The following is an 11,395-nucleotide window of genomic DNA, read 5'->3' as shown; positions in this document are numbered from 1 at the left end:
GTCACCTGCTAAGTTGGCCATCAAAAACCTACTTCCAACCCCCCTTCCCCCAACCCCCTCCCCACTCCCTGCCAATACAGGTCCCTCTTATAGAGGCCAGGCCCAGGCAGAAGCCACCAACAAGGCTCAAGCGGCAGCCGCATGGTGCAGGAAAGGCTCTGAACTGGATGGGAAGACTCTGTCATAACTCAGGATCTGCCCTCTCACGCTCTGCCCCTCAGTTTCCTCACTTGTAAACTAAGGTTGGGCCCACTATTTTGGTTCTAAGCTTCCTCCCTACAAAGAACCCCTTATTTTGATCCCTTGGGGCTACAGCTTGACAGCTGTCATGTAAGCGCTGGTTGCTTCATTTCCCCCACAAGCAGCGGGGTCAGGACAGCTGATGTTGTGGTTGACTAGCAAAGGCAGACTGGGGAGCAAACATGGGAATGACCGAGGCTCCATCCAGGCTAGAGCCCTGAGCAGCTCAGACCTACCAGCTGGAAAACAGAGCACCCGTATCAGCACAGGGTGGCTCCCCCTTGCCCCACAAAGGCCTGTTCCTATCTGCGGAGGGTGGGGGATCCTAGGCCCCAGGATCTAATGCCTGATGATCTGGGATGGAGCTGATGTAATAATAATAGAAATAAAGTGCACACTAAATGGAACGCACTTGAATCATGCCTGAACCATCCCCCAGCCCACCCCCACCACCCTGATCTGTGGAAAAATTGTCTTCCACGAAACCAGTCCCTGGTGCCAAAAAGCTCAGGAACCACTGGTCTAGGGTCATCTAGTGGCATCTCTCCAGCCCCTGCCGGGGTCAGGCTCATCAAGGCTATGGAGAGGGAAGCACAAGGCCGGGTCAGTTCAGCATCCCCTTGACTAGTCATCAGTCTGCAAGGTACCAGAAAATAAAGACATTTTATTATTATTTTCTTATCTGCCATTGTGGCCTGAGGAGTGGGAGTGGAAGGGAGGGAGGTGATGCCGTCGGCCCCAGCCAATGGTCCCCTACTTGGCCTGGACTGTCTCCTCCAGCCTATCCAAGCGCTTCTGCAGCTCCTGCACCGTGGCCTGGAGCTTCCTCATCTCCTCCTCCAGCCGGGATATGGCGTCCTGGGGGACCCCAGGCAGCATTAGCCCCAGCCCCTCCTGAGCCACTAGGCCTCCTCCCATGAGCCCCCAGGGTTTGGGCCCCTTTACCTCTCATCCAGAGAACTGCAGGCCTATAAGCCTGGAACCTGTTTTCTGAGGCCTCAGGATTATCCACTCCCAGCCCCCAAAGGATCCCCAATATTGTGTGTGTGGCTGCCCCCAAACACCAGCCTCTTTCCACTGGGTCAGTGACCACATCAGTAGCAGCCCCTGCCCCACTCCACCTTCCTGCCCTGGTTCCCGGGCTCCCGTCTGCCTCTCACCGAGCTGGGAGCACCACTGGCCTCAGGTGCCGTCCTCTTGCGCCCAGTGTCCAGGCCCCGGTTGACCCTCAGCTCCCGGCTCTTGGGGGGCACGTAGCCATCCTTGAGGGAGATGAGGAGGGGCCCAGCATCCCGACCCCCCAGCCATTCCTCAGCCGTGAGGGCAGCATCAGGCCCTGCAGTGGGCGGGTACAGGTCTTCCTGGAACAGGTCCGACTGTGGGGCAAGGCCAGGACTAGTTAAGAGAGTGCTCAGGCTACACCACCACCCGACCGCTCTGAGAGCCCATGGAGGGACCCGGGAGCATCACCTTTCTAGGCACCGTCATGGCAATGGGTTCACACTTCCGCTCATGCAGCTTGTAGAATCTGTGGAAACGGGAAGGTGAGCAGTGCCCACAGTGTGGCTGGGACTAAAGGTCAGCATGGGGGCCAGCACTGCCCAAGGAGCGCACTCAGGTCAGGGGCAGGGGCAGTCACCTGGCAATCTCACACTTGTTCACCTCCAGACCACGTTTGGGCATGTAGCCCATTCCACGCTGGGACTCCTTGGAACTGAACATGGAGAGATAGTGCAGGAACGGGGCCTCAGAGGTGATCTCGAAGTACCGGATAGAGCTGTCCCCCTGCAGGTGGTAGGTGCGAGGGAGGGTCAACACCCCAGATGCCTCCAGCTGTGGTCCTTTCTAAGTCCCCCTGCCCACCTCGCTCCCCCGACCCCCTGCCCAGCGGGGCCACCTTGCCACAGAGGTAGACGATGTTGGTGTCAGGGTCGAAGAAGGGCAGCAGGACACCACTGCTTGTGTCCAGCTCCTGCAGGGACAGTGGCTCCTCCAGGTGCTTCTGTAGAGATGGACAGGAGATAACCGTGATCTGGGCCATGTCAGGCCTCCATCACTGGAGGAGTGGGGACGGGGGCTTAGAGACCAACCAGTGGAAACCCCCATCTCATGGTGGGTAAGCTGAGGTCCTGCCCTTCCAGCCAGGCACATGGCAGGGAAGGGGGGGGCTAAACCTGGTCCTTGCCCAGCACTCACTGTGTCCCACAGTGCCACCTGCCGCTCGCTCATGCGGCTGAAGCCCGTGGTCAGGATCTTTCCATCGGATACAAACACAGCACGCACGGGCCGGGTCCCCTCATGGGGACGGTCTTTCTCCTGGAAGGAAAGGAAGGGGACTGGTCAGGTATCCGCACACACCCTGTAAGGGCCAGGCCCCAGCTGGGAGCTGGAGAGGGCAGCATCTAACCGGGACCTCATCGGGGGTGGGGGCTGGGGGGAGGGTTAAGCTCCCAGGGTCAAAGGTCAAGGCAACTTACAGCTACTATAGTGCCTTTTCGAGGCTCAATGATGCGGACTCGCTTGTCACGGCAGGAGGTACAGATGAGGGCGCCATCTCGACTCCAGTCCACACTGTAGATGGTGTCCGGGTGCACGTCCGAGCCCAGCGTCAGCACGGCGGCCCCCGTGCCCACGTCCCACACCAGGATCACGTTGTCGCAACCTGGGCGATGTCCCCAGTGTCAGAAGCCAGGAGCCTCCCCCGCTCACTGTCAGGCGGCCAGCCCTCCCCGTGTCTCCCCCTGGGCACCTGCACTGAGCAGCACGTTCTGGGCCGTGGGGTGCCAGGCCACGATGCCCACGCGCTTGGTGTGGCCCTCCAGGGTGACGACAGGCTCCCGCAGGGGCAGTGTCAGGCCCCCGTCGGGGATCTCCCACACCTGCAGAGAAGGGGTGAGCGAGTGAGTCTTGGCAGCGCCCAACATCAGCTCCAGTGCCTGAGCCCCCTCCTGGTCCCTGGGTGCCCCCCACACTCACCATGACGGAGCAGTCCTCGGAGCCACTGGCAATGACGTTATCATTGTGCGGGCACCAGGCGATGTCCAGCACCGGGGCTGTGTGGCCACAGACCATAGGCACATTCTTGTCTACACGGCCAGTCTGGAGGACACAGTGGGGCCTCTGAGGGAGGTGCTCTGGCCCTCCAAACCCAATCCCACGTCCCCACGCCCCTTCAGAGAGGCACAGAGGGGAAAGTTGTGGGGTCCCTGGGAGGTGGAGAGAGGCCTAGGTTGGGAGGGTTTGGGGCTCTGCCCCAGGCTCAGAGCTGTCTGGGGGCTGGCCACAAGTAGCGCAGGATGGACATGTGGGCTTGGTCCTGCCCTCTGTCAGACCCTGGCCAAGTTCCTGCCAGCTCCATCTCAGCTTTTCATCCGTGTCCTGGGGCCTGGTACCCCCGCCCTCACCCCCACCCCAGATTCTTCCATGGCACAACAGGCCAGGGCCCCCGGTGTGAGATGGGCTGAGGGGGTGGTTGTATCGTGCCTGGGGTTCCCCAGGGAAGCGTGTGTGAATGATGGGGCTGTGGGGACAGGTCCCCCCGAAAGGACAAGGATGGGGAAGTCTGTCATAACGGGTTTGAAATGGCTGCTTCCGGGGACAGCTGCTACAGCAGGGTTTCCTGTGTGAAGCGCAGGCCCAGCTCTTTCTCCGACAACCACTTCCTCTTCTCTGTGTTTCCATCGGCCCTTTTAAGGTAACAACTGAGGGCCCATCTCCCCTTCCTGTCTCACCCCCAAGAGCACGGGAGTGTGCTGGGGGTGGGGGTCTGCAGGCAGCAGCGAGGGCAGGATTTGAGGGAGGCCAGGGTTGGGGGCAGGGGAGAGGGTCTCTTACCTCATCCCTGCCTGTAAGCTGGGACTCGTTGGGTTCCCAGGGGCTCAGAGAGGTCCCTCCAAACCCTAAGAGCACTGCGGGGCCCTCCCAGACCCCATCCCAGGCCTCTCTGTGCAGTAGAAAGCTCCAGGCTGAGACTTGGGAGGGCTACCCCTGGGTCTGCAGGACTTGCTGTTTGACACTTCCCGTGTTGCCCCAACCCTAAGCCTCAGCTCCATCCTAGCGCTGCGTTTAAGGAGGAAGTGTAAGGTTCGTGTGGCTCAACCCCGTTTTGCAGAGGACAACACTGTGGCCCGGGACGGCGGGGTGACAGTCACTTCATCGGGACCCCCAGAGGGCCACTAGATGACCTGAGGCCCTCTTAGGAGGAGGACCGCTATCCCCAGGGCTCCAGGGGCTCACCTTGCCCAGGGGCAGCACCAGGAAGGCCCCTCCCCCGCTGGCCTCACAGATCAGGGCCACGAACTTGGGGTTGACAGCACAGAAGCCACTATCCCAGGTGTTCTGTGAGACGCGCACATCCTCATAGCACTGGTCGGCCTTGGCTGGCTGTCCAAATACATGGCGGAACTTGCTGGAACGGACCACCTGCCGGCTCATCCTGGTGAAAGAGGGGTGAAAGACTTTTCTCCCCTCAGGTCAGCCCTGACCTTCCAGTGGTCCCCACCCACCCCTCAGTCTGGCAGTCATGGTGTCAGCTAACTTCCCTGCCGCTCTCCTCTTTCACTGACTTCTGGCTACCCTTATGCACGCCTTGCCCACCTCTCCTCATCCCTGGCTGACCTGCAAGGCCCACCGTCTCAACCCGTCCCAGGCCTGGCTTCTGTACCCTCGGCCTCCACAGCAGAGCCTGGGGTGAGGGGTAGCACCTAGTGCCAACTTGACCACGGACTGGCTGACAGACACAGGTCCCATCCTCTCTGATGGGCCACCCTCCATGGCCTCAGGACAACAGCTTGGAGGGTGCCCTCAGCCTCAGCATCCAGACCTCACACCCTCACGCCCACATGAGGAGCCGCCTAAAAGGCAGGGGCCCTCCCCACCTCCAGGCCCAGGCTGGACACACGGAGGGAAGTGGCATGTGGGTTTGCCTGGGAGGCATGTCCCCCGTGGCTGGAGGGCTTCGCCAGCGGGTCTCTGGGCACCAGAAGCAGGCAGATGGCTCGGGTCCCAGCATCTCCTCCTCACACCTCAGCTTCTGGCCTCCACTTAAGCAGGTGCCCTTAAGCGCCTTCTCCACCCCACTGGAGCCATCCACAGGAAGGAAGCGGCCGATGCTCACTTCTCAGAGGTCCAGCGAGAACGGTTTTCCCCCACGGCTGGGTGGACAGCGAGCGGAGCCTCTGGCTCCCCAGGCTCCAGGTCCCATGCTGGGACCCCAAAGCTGGCCCTGCCAGCTTGGCGTGGGGGCCCCACAGCCTCTCCTCCACCGCCTCCCTCGTGCCTAGCCCTTCTCCCTTGGAGCTCCTGCCACCCTCACCCACCCTGGGACTCTGGAGGAGGCTTGTGGGTCCACCTGTCCAGAAAGCGGATGATGCGCCTGTGAGAGGAGGAGCTGGCTGGGGGCAGGGGGCCCGTCCAGGAGGGAAGCCTGGGTCTGGGAACAGGGGAGCCCCAAATTGGAGGCTGGGAGACAGGAAGCCATCGCCCCACCCTGCCTCCTCCCCCACCGCAGGTACCAGGCCCCGGAAACCACGGAAAGGGGAACTTGGCCTTTTCTTGTTTTGCTCTCAACGCCTTCCTGTCTCCAAGCTCAGGGCAGCTACTGGGCTCACCCCACCCTGCCCCCCACCGCCACCCCGAAGACTCCCGTTCTGGGGAGAGGCCGGCCGGCACATGTCCTGACCCCCGGCTCCCCCACCTCCATCTGGGCTGCGTGGTCCCTCACCCTCGCCCCCTCACGGAGCTCTGGGACACACGGGTGGACCCTCGCACGCGCACCCACACGCTCAGGCGAGTCCCTCCACGCCGGGCGTGGACGGGCCCCGTCCCCACCCCAGAGCCAGCCGCTCTGACAGCCCGTCCACCCCCACGGCCGGCTTCTGCCAAGCTCTCGCCTGCCCCACAGGTGGCCCGGGGCAGCGATGCCGAGCCCCGGCCGCTGGACTCCAGCCTTACCTGCGGCTGAGAGATGAGCGACCCCCAGACGGAGGAGGGCGAGGAGGAGCAGGAGGAAGGAGCCGGCGGAGCCCGAGACCGTCCGCGGAGGATGCTCTTGTCAAGACAATGAATGAGAAGCGGCGGCGCCCGCCTCCTCAGGGATGGCAGCGCCCCTTTGGGCGGAGCTCTTAAAGGGGAGAGCCCTTCCCTCCGCCGAGGCGCCGCCTCGCCCACCAGCCCGCAGCCTCCCCTCCCTTCCCGCCGCGGAGCTCAGCGCCTCAGCTGCCAATTCCAAACCAAAACAGATGCTGCTGGCCAGTCGCTGAGAATCTAATCTGCACTTTTTTAATGTCAAAATGCAAAAATAACCTGTTCCTTCTTCCCTTCTCCAGCCCACCCCCAGCCTACTCGCCATCCTTTCCCTGGCATCCATAAAATGGCCCATCAGTCCCCTCAAAGCGGGCCTTAGTATAGCCCCCATCCCTAGCAAAGGCTGTGTTACCATCTCTCTGCCCCACCTCCAGCCAGGGAACAAGTTGGGGGGGGGGGCGGCAAAGAGGAGGGGGAACCTTGTGTCCACCTGCACCCAGGAGACCTGGGGTCTCTCCAGGCCCCTACATGTACAAATGGGTGCCCTTGGGAGAGTCACTTAACCTCTCTGGGTGTGTCTTCATGTAGGAGCACCCCCGCCCTGCCTGCCTCCCAGGGGCAAATGACATAATTTGGCATTATAGAGGTGAAAGAGTCAGAGATTCTGCCCCATAGAGCTCTCAGCCCATTGAAAGGAGAGGCACAAATAACGGCTCCAAGAACTAAGCAGAGGCCGGAGCCTGGGCTTGAGACTCAAGAGGAAGGGGTTCATTCCCATCCTTTGGTTCAGAGACTGTGTCATGGAGGTTGCTATGTGAAGGTCAAGAAAGGCCACTCCAGAATCAGATGCTTTATGGATTTGACTCCTGGATGTCATATCTCCTGAGTGACCTTGGGCGGATTCCCTAACCTCCTTCAGCAGCCTCAGTTTCTCCATGTGAAACAGCGTCTGACCTACCTCATGACGTTTTGAGAAGAGAAAGCCTTCTGCTCCTCATCCAAAGTGTAGCAAGTACTTAATAATATTACCTGGCATGTAGGAAAAGTGAGCTCACACAGAGGCCTGCAGATGCAAGACATGAGCAGACATATTCTAGACATCATTTGAGTAACTGGATCAAGCTATGCCTGAATCCCTTAACCTTTAATAGGTTCCCTTTCCCAATTAAGTCAGTGCATTTGAGTTGGGTTTCTGGCATTTACACCCGAAAGAGTTCTGACTGGTACACCTGCCAGGAAGGAGACAGGACCACAGGCCCTTCCAAGATGCAAGATACACACAGTAAAGAGGGACTGAAGTGCTGAACTCAGAATAAAGTCCAAACTCATTAGCAAGGCCCGAAAGATCTCCTCTGGTCTGTCCTGCCCTAAAGGGTCTGTAGAGCATGATGGAGTCAGCCCAGAGAACCTTTGCTCCATGGTTTTGGGGATGTCTCACTGATGCTTTCTCACCTGTAAAAGGTGCCCAGCACTGCTCACTTACCCTACAGTATGTACCCATCACCCACGTTCAATAATTACCATCAATCAGGACTCTCTGGTGGACCAGTGGTTAAGAATCTGCCTTGTAATGCAGGGGACACTGGTTTGATCCCTGGTCCGGGAAGATTCCATATGCTGCAGGGCAACTAATCCCATGCACCATGACGACAGAAGTCCGAGCACCCACGAGCCTGTGCTTCACAACGAGAAGTCACTGCAATGAGAAGCATGAGGACCGCAACTAGAAAGTAGCCCCAGCTCACCGCAACGAGGAAAGCCTTCGGGCAGCAACAAAGTCTCAGCACAGCCAAAAATGAAATATATAATACATAAAAATTTAACAGACTTCCCTGGTGGTCCAGTGGTTAAGGGTCTCTGCTTCCAATGCAGGGCGCACAGGTTCGATCCCTGGTTGGGGGACTAGGATCCCACATGCTGTGTGGTGCAGCCAAAAAATAAAAATTAAAAAATAAATAATCTTTAAAAAATAAAAATAAAGGTCTTAAAAAATTTAAAACAAACAAAAAACTCAGTTACCCAGTTACCATCAACTGGGAAGCAACAGTTAGAACTGGACATGGAACAACAGACTGGTTCCAAATCGGGAAAGGAGTACATTGTATATTGTCACCCTGCTCATTTAACTTATATGCAGAGTACATCATGAGAAATGCTGGGCTGGATGAAGCACAAGCTGGAATCAAGTTTGCCAGGAGAAAAATCAATAACCTCAGATATGCAGATGACACCATCCTTATGGCAGAAAGTGAAGAAGAACTAAAGAGCCTCTTAATGAAACTGGAGCCTCTTGATGAAAGAGAGTGAAAAAGTTGGCTTAAAGCTCAACATTCAGAAAACTAAGATCATGGCATCTGGTCCCATCACTTCATGGCAAATAGATGGGGAAACAGTGGAAATAGTGGCAGACTTTACTTTTATCGGCTCCAAAATCACTGCAGATGGTGACTGCAGCCAAGAAATTAAGACACTTACTCCTTGGAAGGAAACTTATGACCAACCTAGACAATGTATTAAAAAGCAGAGACAATACTTTGCCAACAAAGGTCTGTCTAGTCAAGGCTATGGTTTTTCCAGTGGTCATATATGGATGTGAGTTCAGTTCAGTTCAGTCGCTCAGTCGTGTCCGACTCTCGGCGACCCCATGAGTTGGACTATAAAGACAGCTGAGCGCCAAAGAATTGATGCTTTTGAACTGTGGTGTTGGAGAAGACTCTTGAGAGTCCCTTGGATAGCAAGGAGATCCAACCAGTCCATTCTAAAGGAGATCAGTCCTGAGTGTTCATTGGAAGGACTGATGTGGAAGCTGAAACTCCAATACTTTGGCCACCTGATGCGAAGAACTGACTCATTGGAAAAGACCCTGATGCTGGGAAAGATTGAGGGCAGGAGGAGAAGGGGATGACAGAGGATGAGATGTTTGGATGGCATCACCAACTCAATGGACATGAGTTTGGGTAAACTCTGGGAGTTGGTGATGTTCAGGGAGGCCTGGTGTGCTGCAGTCCATGGGGTTGCAAAGAGTCGGACACGACTGAGCGACTGAACTGAACTACTGTATTCATTTCTAATAGATAAAGATTTTTTAACTCAGAGTTTTTAATAAAATTGCATTAACTTTACAGATTGATTTGAGAAGGATATTAAGACATCCATCCATGAATGTAGTGTATTTTTCCATATATTTATGTCTTCTTTTATATCCTTTAATATAATTTTATAAGTTTCTCTGTAAAGTATATCATTAGATTTCCCCTCACAGGTGTATTATATTTTTTGTGGCTATTTTGAATGGATTCTTCTTGTTTGAGTTGTAACCTTATTTTATTTCCTTTTATTTAAAAACTGTGTATTTATTTATTTATTTGGCTGTGCCAGGTCTTAGTAATAGTTGCAGCACATGGGAATTTCACTCTTCATTTCAGCTTTTAGTTGCAACCAATGGAATCTTTAGCTGTGGCATGTGGGATCCAGTTCCCTGACCATGGATGGAACCCGGGTACTGGGAGTACAGAGTCTTAGCCACTAGAGCATTACTTAAAAAATAAAAATAAACTTTATTTCCATACAATATAACACACTCAGTTTAAGTACAATACATGAATCAACTAGTTTTGACAAATGTATATACCTATGTAATTACCAGGCTTCCCCAGTTGCTCAGCAGTAAAGAATCTGCCTGCAATACAGGAGATGCAGGTTTGATCCCTGGGTCGGGAAGATCCCCTGGAAGATGGCATGGCAACCCAGTCCAGTATTCTTGCCTGAAGAATCCCATGGAGAGAGGAGCCTGGCAGGCTGCAGTCCTCTGGGTTGTAGGGAGTCGGACACAACTGAAATGACTTAGCAAGCACATGCATGTAACTACCACCATAATCAAGATATGATTTTTTCCATCTCTCCCAAAAGTTCACATCCTTCTACAATCAATTCCCACCCTCAGACCCCAGCAACCACTGATCTACTTTCGGTCAGTATAGATTAGCTTTGCCTGTTCTAGAATGTTCCATACAGATGAAATCATACAGTATGGGTCTAGCTTTTTTCATTCATTTCATGAGAAACCTGTATGCGGATCAAGAAGCAACAGTTAGAACCCTGAATGAAACAACTGATTGATTGAGGATTGAAAAAGGAGTAAGACAGGGCTGTCTGCTGTCACCCTGTTTGTTTAATCTATATGCTGAGAACATCATGAGAAATGATGAGGTACAAGCTGGAAGCAAGATAGGCCCGACAAACATCAACAACCTCAGATATGCAGATGATATCACTCTAATGGCAGAAAGCAAAGCAGAACTAAAGAACCTCTTGAAGAGGGTAAAGGAGGAGAGTGAAAAATCCAGCTTAAAACTAAACATTAAAAAAACTACGATCATGGCATCCAGGCCCATTGCTTCATGGCAAATAGAAGGGGAAAAGGTAGAAGTACTGACAGATTTCCTCTTCTTGGGCTCTAAAATCACTGTGGGTGGTGACTGCAGCCATGAAATCAGAAGACGATTGCTTCTTGGCAGGAAAGCTATGACAAACCTAGACAATGTGTTGAAAGCAGAGACATTACTCTGCTGACAAAGGTCCGTAGAGTCAAGGCTATGATCTTCCCAGTGGTCACATACGGTTGTGACAGCTGGACCAAAGAATTGATGCCTTTGAACTGCAGTGCTGGAGAAGACTCCTGAGAGTCCCTTGGACTGCAAGGAGATCAAACCAGTCAATCTCAAAGGAAATCAACCTTGAATACTCATGGGAAGGACTGATGCTGAAGGTGAAGTTCCAATATTTTGGTCACCTGATGTGAACAGCTGACTAACTGGACAAGTCCCTGATGCTGGGAAAGACTGAGGGCAGAAGGAGAAGAGGGCATCAGAAGATGAGATGGCTGGATGGCATCACCGATGCAACAGACATGACTGTCTAAAAAACACAACCTAAAAGTGAACTGTTTTAAAAATATACTTATTTTTTAACTGAATGATAATTGCTTTACAGAATTTTGTTGTTTTCTGTCAACAAAATTGAGGGAGAGAGGTTCAAGAGGGAGGGGACATATGTATACCTATGGCTGATTCTTACTGATGTTTCACAGAAAACAACAAAATTCTGTAAAGCAAAAGTGAATCTTACCATC

General features: G+C 54.4%; 1 protein-coding gene across 2 annotated transcripts; it reads right to left on the bottom strand.

Moving 5' to 3' along the window:
* Positions 1-884: 884 nt before the first annotated feature.
* Positions 885-6,353, bottom strand: CORO1A (coronin 1A). 2 transcript variants are annotated; one of them, XM_055409780.2, is made up of 11 exons: positions 6,193-6,353; positions 4,477-4,675; positions 3,217-3,339; positions 2,990-3,119; positions 2,718-2,902; positions 2,437-2,556; positions 2,138-2,242; positions 1,880-2,025; positions 1,711-1,768; positions 1,401-1,616; positions 885-1,098 (listed from the first exon to the last, which is right to left on the bottom strand). In XM_055409780.2, exons 2-11 carry the CDS (start codon positions 4,672-4,674, stop codon positions 994-996), a joined length of 1,386 nt encoding a protein of 461 aa, XP_055265755.1. In that variant the 5' UTR covers position 4,675; positions 6,193-6,353; the 3' UTR covers positions 885-993. The 2 variants fall into 2 exon arrangements, with proteins under 2 accessions (XP_055265755.1, XP_055265754.2); XM_055409779.2 differs by lacking the exon at positions 6,193-6,353 and adding an exon at positions 5,559-5,649.
* Between the last annotated feature and the right edge of the window lie 5,042 nt (positions 6,354-11,395).

The sequence above is a fragment of the Moschus berezovskii genome, chromosome 27 (assembly GCF_049115385.1).
Source record: "Moschus berezovskii isolate FMDL1 chromosome 27, NW_MosBer_1.0, whole genome shotgun sequence".
In the NCBI taxonomy this organism is placed as follows: Eukaryota; Metazoa; Chordata; class Mammalia; order Artiodactyla; family Moschidae; genus Moschus; species Moschus berezovskii.
Note: the sequence above shows the minus strand (reverse complement) of the source record. Positions and strands in the feature narration are given on the sequence as shown.

Bases quoted from the DNA above. Each gene is read 5' to 3' on its own strand.
- CORO1A (XM_055409780.2), bottom strand. From the start codon at position 4,674: ATGAGCCGGCAGGTGGTCCGTTCCAGCAAGTTCCGCCATGTATTTGGA. The intron at 3,120-3,216 runs GTGAGTGTGGGG...CCTTCTCTGCAG, and splicing joins CCGAGGACTGCTCCGTCATG to GTGTGGGAGATCCCCGACGG. The intron at 1,099-1,400 runs GTGAGAGGCAGA...GGGGTCCCCCAG, and splicing joins CCAGTGGTGCTCCCAGCTCG to GACGCCATATCCCGGCTGGA.